The 23,381-nt window shown below is 34.0% G+C and overlaps 1 protein-coding gene across 9 annotated transcripts in view; it reads right to left on the bottom strand.

The window, feature by feature from the left end:
- The window catches only part of VPS13A (vacuolar protein sorting 13 homolog A), a 233,962-nt gene that overhangs the window by 70,279 nt on the left and 140,302 nt on the right, over nucleotides 1-23,381 (bottom strand). For all 9 annotated transcript variants that reach the window (XR_011431384.1, XR_011431387.1, XR_011431386.1 and 6 more), the window contains 9 exons: nucleotides 22,617-22,849; nucleotides 14,501-14,593; nucleotides 13,658-14,014; nucleotides 12,431-12,532; nucleotides 10,968-11,126; nucleotides 10,538-10,793; nucleotides 8,579-8,739; nucleotides 5,896-5,999; nucleotides 2,049-2,331 (listed from right to left, as the gene is read on the bottom strand). Coding sequence is in view for 5 of the 9 variants with exons in the window: in XM_023627180.2 (XP_023482948.2) it covers nucleotides 2,049-2,331; nucleotides 5,896-5,999; nucleotides 8,579-8,739; nucleotides 10,538-10,793; nucleotides 10,968-11,126; nucleotides 12,431-12,532; nucleotides 13,658-14,014; nucleotides 14,501-14,593; nucleotides 22,617-22,849 (1,748 nt within the window). In the remaining 4 variants the exon portion in view is untranslated. The remainder of the gene's footprint in view (nucleotides 1-2,048; nucleotides 2,332-5,895; nucleotides 6,000-8,578; nucleotides 8,740-10,537; nucleotides 10,794-10,967; nucleotides 11,127-12,430; nucleotides 12,533-13,657; nucleotides 14,015-14,500; nucleotides 14,594-22,616; nucleotides 22,850-23,381) is intronic.

Below are 23,381 nucleotides of genomic sequence, written 5' to 3' on the forward strand. Positions count from 1 at the left end.
AGGACTATTGTAAGGATAAAATTAAATAACATAATACAAAACTCCCGTTGGAACTAATAAACATTATAAAACACTGCAATTAGTAAAACATAAAAAAAAAATCTTATCCACTAGTGATTTTAGTTTGGAAAAACTATAAAATGATGAAAAATGTATGAGAAAATTTATGGTAATTGAAAAAAGCAATCCTAACTTTCATTTTTGATTTTCAAAAATCCCTCATCACCCATTTCCAATCACTGTTTATACCGCACCTTATATATCTCTCAAAACTGTTCATTTCTCTCCACCCACACTTCCATTACCTTAGTTCATGTCACCGTGACTTCTCAATTTAAGAGTCCCCTAACTGCTCTTGTCCCCTCTGACCCCTTCTCCATACCACAGCTAAACTGCCATTCTAAAAATTAATCATATCCTTTGGAAACTAGCAAACAGAATGTGATCCCTAAAAGCATCAAAGTAGAAGTTCTATGAGAATGGAACGTAGATGGATAGTTCATCTGGTTATCTCACCAGTTTTTCTGGCATCTCTAACCTGGTTCCTTCCTGTTGTTATAGGAATCTCTTCATCTTAAGATTTTGAATTACTTAAAGCAAAAATAACATGCTATTGACACTGGACATGTTAATTAACATTCCACAAAATAGAATGGTAGTGGTGGTGGTGCTAGAGAGGTAAATAAATGGCAACCACGTGCCTGTCAGGCACTGTGCTAAGTCCTTTACATATTATATCTAATTTGATTTTCCCCATATCCCAATCATGCAAGTTTTATACTATCCTTGTTTTATAGACTAGGACAAATGATTTAAAAAGACAACATAACTTTCCTAAAGACATAAAGCTAGTAAGTGATAGAACTAGGATTCAATCTCAACTCTATCTGACAGTGAAATATAAATTTTTAACCACTCTATCTGCCAACCATATGGAAAAATAGATAAACCAAAAGTACATTAAATTCTTCCCTCCCCCCAAAAAATTACCAGAAAAGTGTAAACATACAGTAAATCCCAATAATTAATAGACTATAATAAAACCAATAATCAATAGACCATAATAAATACCTACTTCCTTATATTTGATAAGCATGGCAAATGGAATATTTACTTAAAATCTTAAGATGGACAGATTCCCGTTAAAATAAAAGGAAGGAGTCAGATGTAATCCGTTAAAACAAAGAGTATTTAAAACAAAAAGCATCTTTATAGGTCATAAAATCCTTTTAGAGAACTCCCACAAAAATAATATAAAATAATGCAATAAATAAAGTAGATTTTTTTTTTCCATTTAAGTCTAGTACTTGAATATTATCATTATTTTTTTCTGTGTGAGGAAGATTGTCCCTGAGCTAACATCTGTTGCCAATCCTCCTCTTTTTGCTTGAGGAAGATTGGCCCTGAACTAACTCCTGTGCTAATCTTCCTCTATTTTCTATGTGGGACACTGCCACAGAATCGCTTAATGAGTAGTGCATAGGTCCGCGCCCAGGATCCAAACCTGTGAACCGTGGGCTGCTGAAGTGGAGCATGTGAACTTAACCACTAAATCATGGGGCTAGCCCCCTGAATATTATTTAATACTAATTCTCATACTTATTTCAAAAGTTAGTATATATCTTTTAAATATATGACATACAACCCATACACGAAAAGAAAAGATTAAAAAACATATATTCAAAAACTGAAACAATATCTTCATCTGAAGTGCTACCTTCAGATGATGTGATTATAGGCAATTTTTATTAACTCTATTTTCTGAATTTTCTAATAGAAATATATAATACTTTCATAAATGATTTTTAGAATGGCATATCATAGTTGTGTGTTTAATTAGTAGCCAGAATTTTAAGGTAAATTAATGGAAAAAAATTTTTTAAATCCTCTTTTTATACAACATGATTGAAACATTTCTTTTCCATTTGAAGAATATCTGTACTAACTACTCACCAGGACTGTTAAAACACTGTTCTATTGTTCATAATTTTAAATAACTAAAGCTACGAGATCAAAGACAGGAAGGCATTAAAAAAATTCCAGAATACCTCTACATAATAAGCAATCTTATAAGGAAGAAGATTTTGGAGTAGGACAGGTGGCCATAGATGCATTATGTATGGTAAGTCCCAACCATCTTCTGAATATACTGACAGAGATGTTAAATTATCTTTTTCTGGGACAATATTAATGATAAATGGTTTCTTGGAAGAGGTTTTAGGTCTACATTTCTTCTTTAGAAAAGTGCCATCATTTTTTATAATTTCTTCAAAGTCAATTCCTTCACACATTTGATAGTCCTCATCTTCTGGCTTCAGAAAAAGGAGTGATCTGCATAAAAGATTAAACAATATGTTTTAAAAAATACATTATGATTACAGCTTTAGAAAAATGAAATTACCTTCCTCCTTAGTAGTGTAATAAATTTTTATATTTTCACATTCTTCTTAGAGATAGGTAGAGAGAGAGACAGATATTTTCATCTTAACTTTCTGGAAACTAATCAAGTTATTTGGGTTATAAAAGAAAATTTTTCTTACAAAGTTACTGTCTTAAAAGTATGTTTACAAGATAACTGGTTTCTTACAGAAAATACATAATCATATAGATCATATATGCATAGCTAACATATACAACTATCTGTGACTTGTACATTTAACTTAAAAAAGTCAGCTTTCTTCAATATGTGGCCCTAATAGGAAGTAAATGTCGCAACTGAGTTGATGAACTAAAAAAAATTTGCTTTGAAAAATTAATCACCAGCTTTTCAAAGTTAATCAAAGTAAGCTCTCAACACTGAGCATAGTTGCAGAAGTAGTTGAAGATAGTGATAAAACCATTGGGTGTCACATATGATTAATCCTTATACTTAAATATCGCATTCTTTGTTTACATTTCAATTATATTTTAGGTTTAATAATTTTTATTTATTTATTTTTCCTTTTTCTTCCCAAAGCCCCTCAGTACATAGTTGTGTATTTGTGTATTCTAGTTGTGGGTCCTTCTAATTGTGGCATGTGGGACGCCACCTCAGCATGGCCTAATGAGTGGTGCCATGTCCACAACCAGGGTCCAAACCGGCTAAACCCTTGGCTGCCGAAGCACAGCAGGCAAACTTAACCACTTGGCCATGGGGCCGTCCCCACGTTTAATAATTCTGAAACTTAAGCTGTGTCCAAGTATAAACACTTAAGAAATACTTTTATATTTGTAAAACTAATCACTTACGATTATGACACTATTATCCCTTACAGATGAACAACTGTCTGGAACAACTACCTCCAGTTTGATGATTTTTCTAAGCTCTAGTTCTAAAATTTTAAATATCTACTATATATTTTTGTAATGATATCTCATGGTGCCTTAAATTTGCTAAAGTGAACTCTGAACCCTCCATACCCACTTCTCTGTGTGTCCTTTTTCAGGAACTTTCAGCTACTGGCACTCTGGACTATGAAATAATATTAGACTCTTCCATCTCCCCTGACACACACACAGACATAATTATCTCTCAAATCAGTTATCAGATTTAGCCTATTCTCTCTGTAATTTTTATTCTCTTTTCTATTCTTATTTCTAATATTTAAAAATAAAAACTTAATTTTCTGTAAACTAATGCCAATAGACTTATCCAGATTATCAAGACATTTATTGGATCCATTATTTACCAATAAGAAGGTAAAACTGGAAATGAACAAATGAGTCAGTCATTCTTTACCCTTAAAGAGATCCCAATAAGGTAGGAAATGTAATGTTAAAAGATAACTACTGCACTGCAATAGGCACCAAAAAACACAGCAGACTGAGGGCATGAGGGTGTGGTTAACTCTTTCTAGACTGGCCGCAGAGTGTTTTGCAGAGGTGATAATTTTTCCAAAAACCTTTGTCCTGAAGAAAAGACTAGAATAAGAGAAATACGAAAGGTTAAAGGAAAGTTTAAGAAATGAGTGTGGAAAAAACATGAGAGACAGATGATCAATGGCAAGATGTTCTGAATGAGATAAGCTGATAGAGTGATGGTCTTGATTAAGAACTCCAAATGTTCTGAGGGAGGAAGGAAGAAACAGATGATATTAAAGATGCAGATAAAATTTACATAAATGGGGGCAACAAAATGAGGGAGCACCTACTTCACTGTGAACTTGAACTATCTTTCAAATTTTATCTTTCAACATGCACATTATGCTCCAAACTCCAAGTATTTTCTATAGACCTATACAAACCCTGTGCTTTCATGCCTCCTTATCTCTGTTCATGCAATTCCTTCCACTTAAAATTGTCCTTCTCCGCTAATCTCCATATTACCATATTTTACCTATAATTCATGTACCTCGCCCAGGAGTGAATAATTAATCCTTTCTTTGTTTTCCACAACTATAACTCTTTCTGTAACTCTCTACAATTCATTTGTTTTCTACTTTCTGTATTTAGATAATATATCAATCTCTCAAGGGGAATAGCCTTGCCAATTCATCTTGGTATCCTATAGTAGTGCACTGCATGTAACAAAACACCTGATAAATGAAATTAAACTTAAGAATTTAATGAATTAATTAAGAATCAGTATATTTAAATTCTACAGGGAAAGACAGCCATTTGTTAATATAAGACTTCATATCTTAAATATAAGTGTACCTATGTCTAAGCATTGAATTAGAAGAGTATCTGATGTGAAATCCAAGCTAGTCAGTCACTAATTATTTTAACTAAGATTAACTTCCATGTAACAAATTAATATTTAGCCTTGAAAAAAAAAGTGTAAAGAGACTCTAGTAGCCTAACTTTTCACTTATATAGACATAGACAAAAAATACGTGGCAATAATTTTTTTAAAATAAAGCAGAATGCCATTAACATTTATTATCCAAGGACAAAATGGATTTAAAGTTCTTCACAGAAATTTTCAAGCATATTTTACATGCTATCTTTAATCCAGTCTTGTAATTCACCCAAAATCCTCTCTAGAAGAAGTTCAAATACTGTAAAGAACTATTTTGTTGCTGTTCTCATAAAAATTTAATTCTTTCCTTCTGCAAGTGTGAACTAAGCAATAAAATACTCATTGGGGTGAGCAGGTCTACTATCTGAAATATGTACCTAAAACATGACAGACGGTCTTTCAAGCATTAGGGATCCAATCCAGAACTCCTAGGACAGGTTGGAATGAACAGAGGCAGGGAATATTTAAGCACTGCTTGTAATTTCGCCTCCATCTTTCTGGAGCATAGGTCTAAGTGTCCACGTCTAGTGTGTGTTCTCAAATGGTACTTACACAAACTATGATGCTTATGCAACCCATAATTATGAGACTAGCCAATCATAAGTAATGTTACAATTTTAATAACCCTTTTATAATTCAGACAGTTTTAAATCAAGTTTAATTAAATATTTAAGATTGATGGACTATATATCTCTATTGCCATTACAATCTATCTCTGAACAATTAACAAATATGTAGACAAAAAGATAAAATATTTTATATTTCTAAAGGAATTTCAAAAAAATTCTATTATAAAACCTTTGAAAAGTAAAAATCACTTCCTAACAGTGTATGTAAATCCAGAATCATGCTCAATTAGACTTTTTTAAAAAAAATCATGAATATATATGAGTATGATTATGATGGCTATATTGCAAGCATGTAATAATTGTATTTACTAGTAAAAGCACAAATAATTTTTATGGTATACATTAAATACATTAAATTAAGTGATATTTCTTAAGAAAAAAACCTTCTAAAGTACTCTGAAACTAAAATAAGCTAGATGAGATGACATATTAACAGGATAGATTTAATCAAAGTTTAATAATTTAAAGATGGATATCTCCATCAAGTTAGAAACTAAAAAATTCTATAAGAGACCTTAGAGCAAACAAAAAAAGAAAAAAAATCACCGGTAAAATGCTAATGGTATGTTGAATTCATTTCCAGGTGAAGCCGTTCCCAATAAAGTGTCCCTTCCATAAACAGAAATTGGGATTGAAAAATGGTTTCTAATCTGGGAAAGAAAATAAATAATATTTAATACCATTAACCTAAGAATCTAAAGACATTTAAAACAAATTCCATCTAAGTATCACAACAAAGGAACTATGAGGCAATATTTACCTTGTTCATATAAATTAGAAAAGAAACAAACATGCAATTGCAGTTATGCTCTGCATAAGGATGTTTCAGTCAATAACAGACCACATATACAAGATGAAAACTGTAAATCCACAGATTCAAGAAGCTATTAAAACACAGGTATAAGAAACATGAAGTAAACTATACTAAGAATCATTGCAAACTAACTTCTTAAAACCAGTGATAAAGATCAAAAAATCTTAAAAGCATACAAAGAAAACATTGAAATATTTCATAAAAAAGCAAAGATAAGAATAACAGCAGATTCTGGTCAGAAACACTATAATCAGTCAATAACTCTCATGAACATAAACGAAAAATTCTAAACATGATTTTAGCAAATCACTACAATAACACATTAAAGGTTAATAATACTTCATGACCAAGTGAGAGTTATCCTGGGAATGCAAAGTTGATTTAACATTTTTTTTTTAAAAGCTTGGCCTTGAGCTAACATCTGTTGCCAATCTTTGTCTTTTTTCTTTCTTCTTCTCCCCAAAGCCACCCAGGACATAGTTGTATATACTAGTTGTGGGTTGATTTAACATTTAAAAGTCAATCAATCAGGGGCTGGCCCCGTGGCCGAGTGGTTGGGTTCGCGCGCTCCGCTACAGGCGGCCCAGTGTTTCGTTGGTTCGAATCCTGGGCGCGGACATGGCACTGCTCATCAAACCACGCTGAGGCAGCGTCCCGCGTGCCACAACTAGAGGGACCCACAATGAAGAATATACAACTATATACTGGGGGGCTTTGGGGAGAAAAAGGAAAAATAAAATCTTTAAAAAAAAAAAAAAAGTCAATCAATCATTATTTAATGTAACAATTAAAAGTAAAAAATTAAAAGTAACAATTAAAAATGTAACAGTTAATTCACCATATCAACAAATTAAAAAAAAATAGACTTCTCAATAAACATAAAAAATCACTTGACAAAATCCAACATCCATTTCCAATAAAAACTCTCAGCAAACTAGAAACCGAAGGGAGCATTTTCCACCTGAGAAAGGGCATCTACAAAAATATTACAACACAAAACATACTTAATGGAAAAGAAATGAACACTTTCCCTCTAAGATTGAGAACAAGGCAAAAAATCCACTTTCACAATTTCTATTCAAATTTTACTGCAGATTCTAGCCAGTGCAACATGCAAGAAAAAATAAAATAATGCACATCCAGATTGGAAAGGAAGAAGTAAAAATGTCTTTATTTGCAGACATTATACCGATATGTATAAAAAAGCTACTAGAACTAGTAAGTCCATCCAGAAAGGCTGCACAATACAGGTTAATATAAAAATCAACCGTACTTCTACTAGCAGTGAAAAATCAGAAATATCTAAAAAAAAGCCAACTTTATCAAAAGTTTTGAATAAAAATTGAAAACTTGAGTCAAAAATTTAAATGGAAATGGAAAGGATTTAGCCCAAACAACTTTGAAAAATAACAAAGTGCAACAACTTGTACTACCTAATTTCAAGACTCAGGATAAAGCAGTAACTAAGACAGTGTGTAACTGGCATAAAGATAAACAAATAGATCAATGAAACAGAATAGAGAGTTCAGAAATAAACATACACAGATATGGTCAATTTACTTTAACAAAAGTGTCAAGGCAACTCAATGGAAAAGGGATAATCTTGGCTGGAACAACTGAATAGCTCTATGGAAAAAAAATTAACTTCAACCCTTACCTCACACCATATACAAATATTCATTCAAAATGGAATGTGGTATATCCATATAGTAAATATGGATATACTATTATTTATTATTGTTGTTATTATTCAACAATATCATTATTCAACAACATGTAACTGCATGTAACATTAATACATAAAAGTTGATACATACAAAATTACGCTGAGTGAAAGAAGTCAGACTTCATTTTGTACTCCACTCCATTTACATAAAATTGTATATTATATAAGTAATGTACAACAAGAACACACCAGTGGATGTCTGGGAATGGGGAAGTATGGAAAGAGGAAGCTTTTGGGGGCCATAAATATGTTATTTACCTTGACTGTGATGAAGGTTTCATAGGTATATTTTTGTGTCAAAACTCATCAACTTTAAATATATTCAGTTTATTGTACATTAATTTTGCCTCAATAAAGCTGTAAAAATTTTCTCTCACCATGTTCGCTAATTAAAATGAAAGGATATATACATACTAGAAAGACCTAAACCAAAATATTGATTTTTTTAATGAAATACTACAAAAAGATCTTACAAAACAGTGCTATAAAAAATTACAGAAGTATATTCAACAAAATCCTACCACTGCTCATATCAGAGTAGTATAATTACTGGTAATGATTCTTCTTTTTGATATTAGCTATATTTCTATTACAGTTTGTATCCTTTTGGTAGTAACTTGTTTTAGGGTTTTTTAAAAATTAGTAAATATGCATAATATGACCCCACAAAAGAATGGATCATGTCCTACCTGCACTGGGGAGCGAATTGTTATCTTCTTACTTCCTTCTTCTCCATCAATTTGACAAACGATAGACCTTTCGACTCCAGACTCTCTGTGTCTCACAGTGTACAGTCGTCGTCCCACTTTTGTTAAAGGAATTTTATCCGTAGCAGAGTGGTTAGCAGGTGCTAAATTGAATATACATGTCGGAAAATGTTTATTATAAATCATCATATATTAATTTTAAGTAGGTGTTAAATACCAGAAACATCAGATGATTTTTTAAACTTATGAATAACAGTGAGAAATAAATGAAAAGCAATAGGATATATCAGAGTATATGAGGAAGCCATTTGGTCTAAAACTAATTTGGCCTGAACTTGTTTTCCCAAAAGGGCCTGATGTGGCCTGCTGAGCATGCATTGTACATCTGCTTAAATATTTACTATGTCCCAAAGACAACAATGATGCCCTTAAAGATAAGGATTTAATTTCCCCCATACTGGCATTTCTTTAAGGATAAGCACCTCTCCCTAAGGATTAATCACTGACCTGCTTGTGACCTCATGATGACTCACTTTGTGACCACAACCTACTGTGCCAACAAAGTAATCTCATGACTGTTGTAAAAGGGACATTCCTATCATATGTGATGTATGCTCTGTTCCAAGATGGTATATAACCACTCTGTACACCCTACTTCTTTGGTGCCTTTCCTTCCTTGGGGAAGGAAGGTCCCAGGCTAGTCCTCAGATCTAGCTCATAATAAACTCACCTCAATTTTGATTTACAGATTGGTTATGGATTATTTGCATTGACAATAGGCACTGAAGTGTTTAAAGCATTTTACCAAAAAAACCTCTTTATTGGGAAAAAAAAAATCTCATTCAGTAGTGTAACCTAATATAAACCATTCAAAAGTAACTGACTAATGAGAGGAGTTATTATAAAATACAGGAACACTAATCTCTGGTTTGCTGTCATAACAACCAGAACATAATACCTTCAGGCAGTCACTGGCAATTGCCAAGGTAGCTGCAATTCTTCAGTTTTAAATTTTTCCAACAACCTGTGATACTCTGTGATATCTAAGATTTGATTAAACAAAATTTTATACATATTTATCTACTATACATACAAATATTGTATTGGGGGTGAATTATTTACATAAACCCCTCTTCCAATCCGTAAAAGTGTTACTTCAAAAAACAGAGGTAAAATTAATGAGAACAATTCACTGATAATGCTGGGACAACAACACCTGAAACCTAGTCACTGTTTTATATCATTTTGAGACTAAGAGAAAGCACTAGCTATTAGTTTTAGTGATGCCCACCATGTCTAATTTATCTTTCAAATGCCCTCCTCCATAACTAGTATTTAAATATCAGAGTATCCGAAAGTGGTGTGGGTGAGGCTTTGGGACTATAACTTCACAATGAGTAGATATTATGATAATTTAAGAATTTATTTACTTTCACCTCTCATTAAAATGAAAAACTTCTGCGAAGCAGAAAAGACAAAGGAAAAAACCTCCACCTCAATAGGCAGAACATAAAAACCATTTACAAACTCCAAAACCATTACAATGTGCCATTTTCATGAATTCAAATCTTATTTTGAATTTATCCAGCTGCAAAACTGGTGGAATACTACTGAGTTATACCAAATGTGGTTAAAACTACAACCACCAATAGCTATAGTCTGTAAAAGCTGAATGAGAATGAGATCTAATATTTCTCTTCCCAAAAATATAAAGCAGTAAATTACCATGCTCTAAATAAAGCAATGGATAAACAAAGTAAGAATTTGGAATAACAAAGATATGGTGACAACAGCAACCAAAGCCCTACAAAGGAAAAAAGAAAATTCCCAACCAATTAAGCAGGAGGAAAAAAACCTGTAAGATACCATAAATGAGTAAAATGGGATGTAAAACATAACTTATAAGAAATTAAAACCCCAGGAAAGTAATTTATCACTTACTAAGAAGAATGAAGAAGAGCTTGCTGCTTAGGCTGGTCATTGCGTTGAAATGATCATTGTCTTTAGTTCCAAAATAATCCATACTTAAACTTTCCTCATTTTTCAATACATATGATTTTGCCATAGGAACATTGAGTACGCTAAAAGAATCACTTGGTGAAACAGTGATAGTAAGTCCAAGAGAATTTAAAATCAGAAATGGTGCGAGATCCCTTACGAAGACAGCTGAAGGTCTAGTGGCAGCTTCTGTAAACGCCTAATAAAGACGTTATGGTAAATAAAATAAAACAAAATGTGGAAACTAAATGACAAGCAGAGCATTAATGGACATATGACAAATAAACTAATAAAAATCTTCTTATTCAATAAAAGAAAAGGGTTAACTCAGACTAGTACATCAACATTTAAAGTTTCAAATTTCTTTTCTTACCTTGACTAAATTATTTAACATTATAAGGCCACATTTGGATAATGTAATGTTTAGTTGGTCTTTTGAATGAAAACTGATGACAGTTTTATATTCTGGGACTTTGTAATTTTCTTCTTCAGTATCTGACTCAACAATGGCCTTTTTTGCTTTCTTTTTCATCTAAAATGACACATAAATTATAGAAATGTAAGGAAAATGTTACCTGGAGGACAACATAACTCATTTTGCAAAGGAAAGACAAATTTCAAACAAATCCCAATAATAACACTAGAGAGAGTAGTAAATATTATCAGTTCCACTGCCTTACTGGAATTACTTGGACATCAGCCAACTAAGGTCACATAGGACGGGCAGTATTAGATGAAAAATTCTTCTCATCCTCAGTGATACTAAAATGGCAGGCAAAATTTAGAAGGAAAGAAAAACTCTTAAAATTACTAAATATGTGTAGCATCTGAATGAAAATTAAAAGCACATACTTCATAGAACATAGAAATTCAGAGCAAGAAAAGTCATTTAGTCTATTAGCCACGCTAATAAATAAAGAACAGAAACCCAGGGACTTAAAAAGTCCACAGTTGTAGAATAGTGCCACTAAAACCTAGGACTCATGAGAATCAATACCATCTACGTCTTTTTAGGATTCACAGATCCACTGTCCATGTATATTCCAACCTAAAAACCACCAAATAAGTTCCTTTATTCAAAATCCTTTATCTGAAATACGTGGAAAATCAAATGCAGAGATCTAATACAAAAGGCTGGATGTGGCAAGCCAGTCACCTCTGTTATTACTTTAACTGGCTTTAAACCACTGAAAATTTGCGTGCAGGTTGACTGAGGCAGTATTAGGGAGGAGGCCTGCTAGCAGTTCTGCAGTCTCCTGCTTCAGAAGCACAACTCCATCCATCTAAAGGTCTCGATTCTTACAATTACATAAATTCATAACATATTTCAAACAAATAATAGCATACTTTCTTCTATACATACATCCTTCAGAAGACAAAGGAAACCCGGGATAGGCAACAACCAACAAGAAGATGCTAGAGGCATTTTAACATGGTGATGAGTGGGGACTCTGCAGCCAGAATTTCATCCCACCTCTTCCACTTTGAAGATATTATTACTTTAGAGAAGTCCCTTAACCTCTCTAGTCTCAGCCTCCTCACATGTTAAAATAGAGTTAAAAACTGTATCTTCTTCAGAGGATTGTTGTAAGGGTTAAAGCAAAAGAAGATTATTTAGAATAGTGTCTAGTACATAGTAAATGTTACAGAATTATTTGTATTAGAAATATGAGGCATTCGTCTTGGGTTTCAAAATTACATTCAGGGGTCAAACAGGGAAGCATATGGCAAGGTCTGTAATAAGAAACTTGAACTTTGCTGTGATTAAAATTAAAGTGTTTTGTGTGGTGTGGACATGCTAAATTTTTGAAAATTCTTTGCAGACTTCAAATATACCTTGATTCCAAGATTCCATGGTCTAAAATCCTCAGTCTGATCAATTTCTAAGGGTTCAAGCAAAGGCTCCCATACACCGAACATTTCATTGTAATAATGCACCTATAGAGAAAATTTTTAATTGTTTAAATACAGCATTCTGATATTTTCTAAAATGATCTTCCATGCTGTTTCCCACCACCATTCCTCTTGGCTGTGCGATTTCTTCTACGTGAAAACTGTTCTACATGCCATTCATGAGTTTCCTACATACACTCCTTCAGTGCTTTTCTCACCTAGCTAACTGCATGGTCTAGTCTTTAACATTTAATCCAGATAAGGCTCTCTTTTAACCATCTTTCCTCAACTTCCAGGCTGGGCTAAACAACAAAAACTGTGTTCATCTATCATAGATTATTGACATTTTTTAACATGTCTGTCTAGCTCCACCGACTTTTCGAAACCCTCAAAGGCAAGTTATCATATGATTCAATGAGGGTTTGTTTATTTGAATTCTCTGAACTTCTTGGACATCCTGGATCAAATCTTTTGTAAGATATACAGAATTCTAGCCAGAATTTGAAAATGAGAAACCTAGTCAGCCAATTCTACCTACCTCCATTAGCATATAACTCTGTGTCAACAAATAATACAACAGCTTAAAAATTTTCATATTTATTGATATAAGATAGAATATCAGATTAGTTTCCACTAGACTTAAACTCAATAATTTAAACCAAAATATCTCTGGGGATGATTCTATGTAGATAAATTCCGAAGCAAAATATACATTGATTCAAAGCAAATATCTCTCATATAAAGTACTATCACAAAATTTGAAAGATCTTAGTGGATTCTCACTAGAGTATAAAGATTCTATATTATATAAAAGTATAAGGCATATCCTTCTAATTCTTTACATTACTCTTTCTAGAAGAGATTCAAAAATAGTTTATTTTATTTAATTCTTAAAAGAATTTTGAATCTAATCAACAACTATTAAAATATCACCTTTACGTTGATAAAATCAATTGAAATACAAACAATGTGGACATGTTCTCTAAAAGTAAAGTACATATAAAAACAACTACATCAAGGGCACAAATGTGTAAACTTTCTTCCAAAAGTTTTAAGAGCCAACATCATATTTATAATCAGCTTAATTTAAATATTTAAATAAGATTCCCGAAATATTCCATGTCTAGCATTATTTGTTATAAAATCTGGAAAAATACTCTATATGCTTACTTCCAGTTCAAGCTGACAATGGAGATTTATTAGGGTACTCCAGTTTTTGCCTTCTCCTGAAAAACGTGATTTCGCCAAAAGCATAGGCACTGTTCTATGACCAACTCCAGCCTCAAGAACTATAAAAATAGAATCAATGTTCATTCTTATCATCTCTCCTTTGGGTACTAATTCAGTTGTGGGAGCTATGTTTTCAACTTCATTTGGTTCTTCAAGAAACCACATTTTTAAACTCTTTGTATCCTTCTTTTCCCATAAATGTGCTGTAGAAGAAGCTGTTTCTTGTGGGATGGTTTCCTTAGTTGTATAAAGTGCTGAAGTTATGGTAATCACAGTATTTATGATAACTGGTGAAACCTAAGGGGAAAAATTAAAACTAATAAAAAATCTACACATACCACTTTCAAAAATATGTACTTCAAAAAATATTACATATATTTGCTGAAGGATCATGAGGAATTAATAATGAACTAACATTATCACCATGAGATAGTAGATATAATTTATTGCCTACAAAAAATTTTATCATAACTAATTTCAATTGTTAAAATATTTACATGAGTCTTAGTAGAGATTAAACTGATCAAGTGTCATTTTAACTATACATACTAGGAATGTTAGATGTTAACTACAGAAGCAGTCAAATGTCAATAATTAAAGTATATGATAATATTCATTATAAAATGTACACTGAATAATAGTATTTTGTTAATAAGGTGTCAAAAATATTTTCAAAAACATGGCTTTTTTTGCTTATTAACAAAAGACTTGTTATAATAATTGCTTATTTCCAGGTTTTAATACTTTTTTTTAAAAGTGCACTAAAGACCTGAAAGAATTTACCTTTAGCGTCAGGGATTTTACTGATACATCAATCACTTGTGGATCTGTCCCTGTCTGAGTAGATTGATAGAACAAGTCACACGGCTGCAAAACCTATGAAAGAAAAATCAAAACCACTAAATTAACACTAAAAAATATTCTTAGAAGTTTTTATTTAAGACCTTCCTAGTAATAGCTAACTGTATTAAATAAACATATTATTCAAAATAACTTTAAAAACAAGAAACTCAATAACACACTTCTTAATTATGCTCTTTGCTTACTCACTGTTTATGAATAAATAGAAAGTATTAACAATATTAGCAACAATATTAATCTAACAAAGTAGAAGGATTTTTAAATATGCTTAAATATATGAAAAGCCCATAAAATTTATGTATTTTATTTTATTTACCAAAATAAAAATTTATAGCAGTATTTTTTTTTTTTTCCCTTTTTCTCCCCAAAGCCCCCTGGTACATAGTTGTATATTCTTCGTTGTGGCTCCTTCTAGTTGTGGTATGTGGGACGCTGCCTCAGCGTGGTTTTATGAGCAGTGTCATGTCCGCACCCAGGATTCGAACTGACGAAACACTGGGCCATCTGCAGCAGAGCGCACGAACTTAACCACTCGGCCATGGGGCCAGCCCCTATAGTAGTATTTTTTACACTATAAAATTGAAACAAAATAATCAACATAGGAAAAGTTACAAAAGATGAAAGAATTATAAATACTATAAATACATTAGACTTACTAAATAATTCTTAATGTAATTATAAATTAACTGAGTTTTCCCTAACTGTGGTAAGCAGAATTCTGTCCTCTAGCCCCCAATGACTCATGTTCCCCCCAAAAGCAAAATATATTTACCTCCTCCTAAGGTTCCTAACAGTCTCATCCCATGATAGTCCAAAGTCCAAAAATCCCATCATCTAAATCTGTTATTTCATCATATACATATCTCAGCTATATCTCTCATTGATTCAAAAATCCTAAATCTCATCTTTCTCTTACCGGCTCAAAGTCTAAAATCTAAATCAAATCCAGGTACTGATGAAGTTCCTGGGTGTAATCTATTAAGTACAGATGCTAGGGCACAATTGCTCTCCCTCTGTGGAACTGTGAAACCAAGGTGCTCCCACACTCCCAACAAAGAACAGTACAGGCAAAGGACAACAATTACTAATATTCCAGTTCAAAGGGGGAAAAGGAAAGTAAAAAGTAGTCACTAGTCTAAAGCAGTTCTGAAACCCAGCCAGGTAAATGAGTTTCTTGATTAGGTTTCAAAGCCTAGGGATAATTCTAGTGGCTCTCAGCTCCACTCTCTGAGTCATCCTTCCTTTTTCATAAAAGATAGCACAAGTTTGCAGCTAAGTGGTTTTATCATCCAGCTTCCAGTTAGCAGAATTTTGGGGGTCCACAAGTCTCTCTTCATTGGGAACTCCCTGTCCTTCCCAGTCTATGCTGGCAGTGTTTCTGCTAAAATAATTTTCTCAAGAACCTTGAGAGCCTTCTGTAGATTTCATGAGGTTTCACTCCATTAGACAAAAGCCACATCCACAGATCTTTTTGAGATAATCATGGCCTCCTGCTGCGATGGCTAAGGGGTGACACCTTTATGATTCCTAGAGGCCTTGTAGTTTGATTGAGAAGATCTGTGAATACACACTAATCCCTTGAAAGAGTCCTTTGTGTAACTGAACACTCTATGACTTTGATCTGAGGTTTACCAAAAGGTCAGACAATCACTTGATCTTTTTCTCTATGCTATACTTTTGGCTTTTAGCTACCTTATGCCATTTGGAAGGCTGAGAATTATCAAAATCATTAAGTCCTGGTTCTTTTAACTGTTCTTCCCACAATTTCTCTCTCTGCTCTAGCACTTTACTATAAACAGTAAGAAACCAGGGAACACCTTCAAATCAGGTAGGTTGTAAATTTCCTTAGCTATATAGATATGTTTCACTTACAAGTCCTGCTTTCCACATGACAATAAGAAACTTTTTTTTTTTTTTTTTTTTTTTTTGGTGAAGAAGATTGGCCCTGAGCTAATGTCTGTTGCCAATCTTCCTGTATTTTTTGTATGTGGGATGCCACCACAGCATGGCTTGATGAGTGGTGTGTAGGTCCACACCTGGGATCCAAACGTGCAAACCCCGGGCCATGGAAGCAGAGTGTGTGAACTCAACCATTATGCCACCAGGCCCGCCCCCCAGGACACAATTTTGCAAAGCTTTCTGTCATTACATATCAAGCCATCCCCCTAGTTTCCAGTAACATGTTCTTTACTTTCCTTCTGAGCTTTCATTGGCAGTGTCCTCAATGACCACGTTTCTACCAACAGTCTGTCCAACACAACTTAGGCTTTCTCTATCATTCTCCTCAAAATTCTTGCAGCTTATGCATACCTCTGTGTACTGCTCAGTTCTAAAACTGCTCCCACTTTTTAAGCAATTGCTACAAAAGCATCTTACTTCTGGTACAAAAATGTGTATTTGTTTCCTACTGCTACATAACAAATTACCACAAACTTAGTGGTTTAAAACAACACAAATTAATTATTTTTCTGTTTGCAGGGGTCAGGAATCTTGCTGAAACCAGGTGTTAACCAGTCAGGTCCTCTTCTGAAGACTTTCAGGGAAACAACTGCTCTGAAGCTCCTTCAGGCTGTTGGTAGAATTCATTTCTTTGTGGTCCTAACTCATTTCTTTGTGTGCCTGCTGGCTGTTGCCAGGGACCACCTTCTACTCCTACTGGTCACTCATGCATCGGTTCTTGCTCCAGGGCCTTCTCCACAACACAGCAGTTTGCTCCTTCAAGGCCAACAGGAAAGCATCTCTTTGATGTTCACCAATTTTCAAATTAGGTTAGGCCCACCCTGAATCTCTCTTTGATTAATTCCAAGTTAACTTATTAGTAACCTGTCCTGTCCACACTCAGCAGGAGGAGACTATACTGAACACATGCAACAGGGGTAGAAAATTGAGGGCCATTTTAGAATTCTGCCTACACTAACCATGAAAAATTAATCAGAAAAAAAAATGACATCCAAACCTATTCCCCAAAGAAATCACATTAAAATCTACCATTATTCTAACAAATCGGCGAGATCAACTGGTACAGGGCTTAAATATTCAGTATATTATTTCTTTAAACTTCAAGGACAGGAAATTATAACCACATTACAACACACAACCCAAGATTTTCAACCTAAAATTTGTGTTATCTCTTCACTTTAGGGAAGGCACCCCCCCCAAACTATTCTAAATACACATAAAAGTTTCTCTATAACTTGAAGATTTTTAAGTGGCTAGATACTCCCTTCCCAAAATAAATATGAAAGTATGCCTTGAACCTTACCCAATTCCTATATTTTCAAGTCTAGTTAAGTTACTTACGATTAAAACTGCAGCTGGTCATTAACAGCAAACATGTTCATACCAAAACTACATTATAGTCAAACTGTTCATAATATAGTCCATACAGATCAATTTAATGATGTAGAAATATTTCTTAAAATGGAATTATTTATTGTCTCCAACTACATCCATTGTGATTTTAGTGCTATTTCTATCATTTTTTCTCCTTCCCACTCTCACTCTCACCATACTGCTCCCAGCCTTATATGATTTTCATTACTGATGTATTCCTTTTCAGCTGCTACTGCTGCCTTTCAAAGAAGCAATCTTAAGCTATCCAACATCTAGAGAAACCTATGAGAGCTCATTATAAATTTCTATTTTACAAATACTATCTTGGTGGTGGGAAGGACTGCCCCAAGTTGAGGACTACTGAAAAACAAGAAAAAAGGCAGAGTACATGAGTATAGGTATGTGGGTAGATGTGGGGTGGGAACTTGTGTTCTCTGAAACCCAGGTTCTCTGCATATGCTATCCCTTAGTCCTGAAACACACACCTGTGACTGCTCCATCCCAGTTTAACTAGATAATACCTACTCATCCTTCAGGCACCAGCATAAATGTCATCTCTACTGAGAAGCCTCCCCCATCTACTCCTCCAGACACTTACAGTCTTCTACTGTCGAATCCTAAGGCATCCTGAGCAAACTAAATATAAGAACAAATTAAAATATACTCAAATTTAGGATTAAACCACAATTATAAGGCTTATACTATAATCTATAAAAAGAGGAAATTACAGAATTTAAAAATGCAATAACAGAAATTAAGAACTTGATAATAATATTTAATAGCATTTAGACAAAGCAGAACACAGAATTAGTGAACCGAAAGACAAGTAAGAAGAAAATACCCAGGGTGCAACATAAAACAATATGGATGGAAAATAAAGAAATGAGCTTAAGAGACATATGGAATATGGCTAAAACATCTAACAAGAATTGGGAAGGAGACAAATCTAAATCTATTTAAATAGAATGGTGCTCCTCAAACAACAAAATTCACTTTTTCCCCCAGTGGACATTAAATATTCATAAAAACAAAATTAACCATATCTTGGGCAATAAAATAAGTCTCAACAAATTTCAAAGGATTAAAATCAGAGTATGTTAACAGACTACAGTGATACTGAAATAGAAATCAATAATAAAAAGATAACCAGAAAACCCCTAAATATTTGGAAATTAAGCAAAACCCTTCTAACCCCTGCATAAAAAATAAAAATGAGAAGACATTTTTAAACAGAATAATAAAAATAAAACACATCAAAACTAGTAGATGCAGTTAATGCTGTGCTAGAGGAAAAATTATAGCCTTAAAATTCATACACTAGAAAAGTTTAAGGGCAGAATATCCATTATCTAAGCATCCATCAAGAAGTTAGAAAAACAGCAATTTAACCCAAAGAAAATATAAAGAACAACAATAATAATGAAACAGAAAACAAATGTATAATAAAGAGAATCAAGCAAATGACATCTTGTTTCTTTGGAAAGATTGTCTTTGTTGGGCTCCCTTAAAACTATATGCTGACATTACTAAATCGTGGCCAGAAGGATGTAAGCAGAAGTGGTATGTGCAACTTCTGGGCAGTGCTCTTAGAATGGGCATTCCTTTACCCCTTTGTGTTCTCTCCTTATCACCACCACTCACCCTCAACAAACTGCAAAGTGGACACACTGTAAACTATCTTTGAACAAGCACATTAAGTTATATCCTAGGAATAGGAGAACAAGATGGAAAGAGCCTGGTTCCCCTACATTGTACAAGCCATTTTACCATGTTCCTAGAAAGAAAAATGTAGTGCTACCGTGCTTCAGCTACCTTTTTAGGGGGAACCAGGGGTACCTCTTGTTACAGCAGACGAATTAATATCCTAACTAATACAAAATTTCAAACCTAGAAGTTGGCACTGCTGCAACAAAGTCAAAAATATTTGTGACTGATTTAGTAATTGGACAGACAGGGATATTTCAAAATAAAAAGGTGAATACTCTAACAATGCTATAGAACAACATTTGGCAAAACTGCTACTGATACCTAGAAAGGCAGACCATGTACTTAAAAAAAAAAAAAAGCCTAAAACTTTAGCCAGACAGGTTTGGAATATTTAGAATGTTTCAGTATATTAGCTCCTTCTTTCTGCTGTTTGCAAAGTCCTATAGGAGAAAGGAAAACACTGAGGAGACTCAAGCTCTAAAGAGGAGCCTCAGCAAGAGATAAGACTGTGGCTCTTATTGCTTCTCTGGCAATTCTCATTAAAATCTGACACAGGAGCCAGCCTCTGGCAAAACAAACAAACAAATACATTCAATTTACAGATGTTGCCTATCCCACTCCCCCAAACCTACTGTTAAAGTAGCCTTTACTAAGTCAGAATGAAGGAAGGATAGGCAGAATACAGAGACTAGTAAATAAGATAGGAGTTTTGTGGCAAGAAAAAAACCAATAAAATAATAAATAATAGCTTTGGTTATGGTTACTTACACATTAAACTACCTAGATGCAAACTAATCTAAGAAATTAAGGATTGCCAAAGAAATGAGTATCCGACATGCAGAAGCCTGTTTTTATCAACTGCTAAAGCAATCTCCAAGTAACCAACTCAGTAGGAAGTAAACTGTCAAAGCAGTGCAGTTCCTGCCTCCCCACAAATAACAGCCAATTCAGATGTGTCTAACACAGAGGATAATGGTAAAGGAAAAGAATCTCTCAGAGGGGAAAGCGAGGGACACGTGAGAAAATGGCAACAACGTTCTTCCAAGACAGCAAAATGGAAGACTCCAATATGGGCTATACAAGGGCTATCCATTGCCAGAGCTTAGAATTTTCACAATTCCACTCAACAGGATATGACAACTGTTGTGGACCAGCGACTACCAAGTGTTTCCTATTCTTTCTCTTTCTGAATGGGTTTTTAAACTGCAATTATCCTGTCCTTATGCCACCGTTATACAGTGGTTGTGTGTGTGGTGGTGAAGTGTGTGTCTACTGAAAAGTGATAGCTTATTTGTCTATTAGCTAATAGATTGCCAGACCAAGAAAAGCGACATGCAGACTCCACAAAGAAATCTATCATATAAAGAGCCTGGACTTTGAGATGAGATTGTAACTCTTGACGAGGAAGTGAATATGTTCTATGGGTGAGAAAAGACAAGTACGGATTATTCGTGTGAACAAGGGAAGAAAGCTTTGAGTGCACAGTGGGAAGCACCTCTAGTCACTTGATATCTTTCTCCTCTTCTTCTACAGTTACAGAGGTTTTATCTGAGCACAAGGTAGCTCAGGAAAAAGACCACGTTCTCTAACCTTTTTTGCAGATAAGTGTTGTCATACAGCTATGTTCAAGACAAAAGGATGTGAATAGAAGAAATATATGTAAAATTTCTAACTCATAACCTAAAAGAGAAACAGTATGTCCTCCATTTTCTATTTCCTCTCTTTTCTTAGTGGTGAGACCAGCCTTGCAAACTAGGGAAACAGTCTGTCCTATATCCTAACCAACATATATGTACTTACTTAAAACAAAATTATAGCTTATATTTCTATGTTGATAATATTTAGAACACCTATGTTTCTATTACTCCTGTAGAAGCCTAAATATTTTTTTCTTTTGCTGAGGAAGATGAGCCCTGAAGTAACATCTGCTGCCAATCTTCCTCTTTTTCTTTTTTTAAAGACTGGCCCTGAGCTAACATCTGTTGCCAATCTTTTCTTGGTGTGTTTCTTCTCCCCAAAGCTCCTCAGTACATAGTTGCATATTCCAGTTGTAGGTCGTTCTAGTTCTACTATGTGGGAAGCTGCCTCAGGATGTCTTGATGAGTGGTGCTATGTCTGCACCCAGGATCCAAACCGGCAAAACCCTGAGCTGCCAAAGGAGAGTGTGTGAACTTAACCACTCAGCCACAGGGCTGGCCTCAATCTTCTTCTTTTTTTGCTTGAGGAAGATGAGCCCTCATCTAACATCTGTGCCAGTCTTCCTCCACTTTATCCGTGGGATGCCATGACAGCATGGCTGATGAGTGGTGTAGGTCGGCACCTGGGATCTAAACCTGCGAACCTGGACCACCGAAACAGAGTGTGCCAAACTTAACCACTACACCATGGGGCTGGTGCCATCCTAAACATTTTTGCAAGTGTTTTATAAGAGTACTAGCAGTTAGGTAACTTGAGAAAGATACCTTTTAAGAAATGAATTGTAGTCAGAATTATGAAAAGGAGGAAGGCCAAGAGGTTACTAGAGAGTAACATAGAAATGTGAAGTATGTAAACACAAATGGCTGAAGGTTCAAATAAGTCACATGGAGAAAAGCAGAACCACATATCTGAGCAAAAATGTTCAGATGGGAGAAAAAAATTAAAAATAATAAAACTGAAAGAACATAGTAAACAGCTTGTAGAAACTCTTAAAAGGCCTAAGAGCAGTGTGGCACTGGCATGGTTAGAAAGTCAGAGCAAGGTCTTAACGGAGTCAAGATGAAAGCAGCTTCTTAGTGCGATTAGGCCACAAATATACAACACAGTGAGGAGCGACTGGAAGAATGGAAGAGTTTCAAAGCTGGTATATTAATAATCTAGATTAGGTTCTCCAAGCAGAAAGAAAGGTATTTTACAGAGAAACGTTACGAAGTATGTAGGTAGTTTCCTAAAGTGGTATATACTAAATCCAAAATAGTTTACAATTAATTATTTACAAATAATTAAACAGTAAACTCACAGTAGTGATTTTGCCTTTTCTCTTTACTGGAAGAAATGGGCACGCTCTCACTTGGAGATCTTTAATGGCAGCAGTCATTGTATTGTTTTCAAGGTCACCTAACCAACAAATTTCACACTGTGTTGTAATGACTAAGGCAGGAGCATCATTTCTTGTCATATCAGCCACAAACACAATTTCAGGATTTTTAATAATAATATTAATTTCCCACTTCACTGACTCCTGTATAGGTACTAAAATAGAAATGAAAATAAATTAGTGTTTTAAAATATTTATAAATCTTTATTATAGAGATTATTTGTGAATAATTTATTATTTATGGGAAAATGTTATTTTCATTCTAAGTAAAAAGTAATTAAAAGAATCTTAGATCCCAAAGGAAACTACTACAACTCTTTCACTATTAGATTTGAAGAAACTATAGCCATAAGAACACTTTAAAATGTGGAAAAAATCACCACTATTTAATGGCAGAGTTGGAAACTAATCCAGTTTCCAATTCTCCACTTGACACTCTTTGTACTATATACCACAGTGAATGAAGTATGTAAAAGACACAAGAAACTATAAACATAACAAAAATAAAAGAGTACTTTAAGTTAAAATACTATCTTTAATTATGAAAAGGAGTGGTCAGTTCATTATTCCTCCAGTTTGTTTTCTTCTAACAAATTCAAATTATTGCCTGCAGAAAGTACAATTACTTATTATAAGTCTCATAATTTTTGAACCCAATATAACTTCACACCTTAAAAAACATGCAAA

This window comes from Equus caballus, chromosome 23 (assembly GCF_041296265.1).
Source record: "Equus caballus isolate H_3958 breed thoroughbred chromosome 23, TB-T2T, whole genome shotgun sequence".
Taxonomy (NCBI): Eukaryota; Metazoa; Chordata; class Mammalia; order Perissodactyla; family Equidae; genus Equus; species Equus caballus.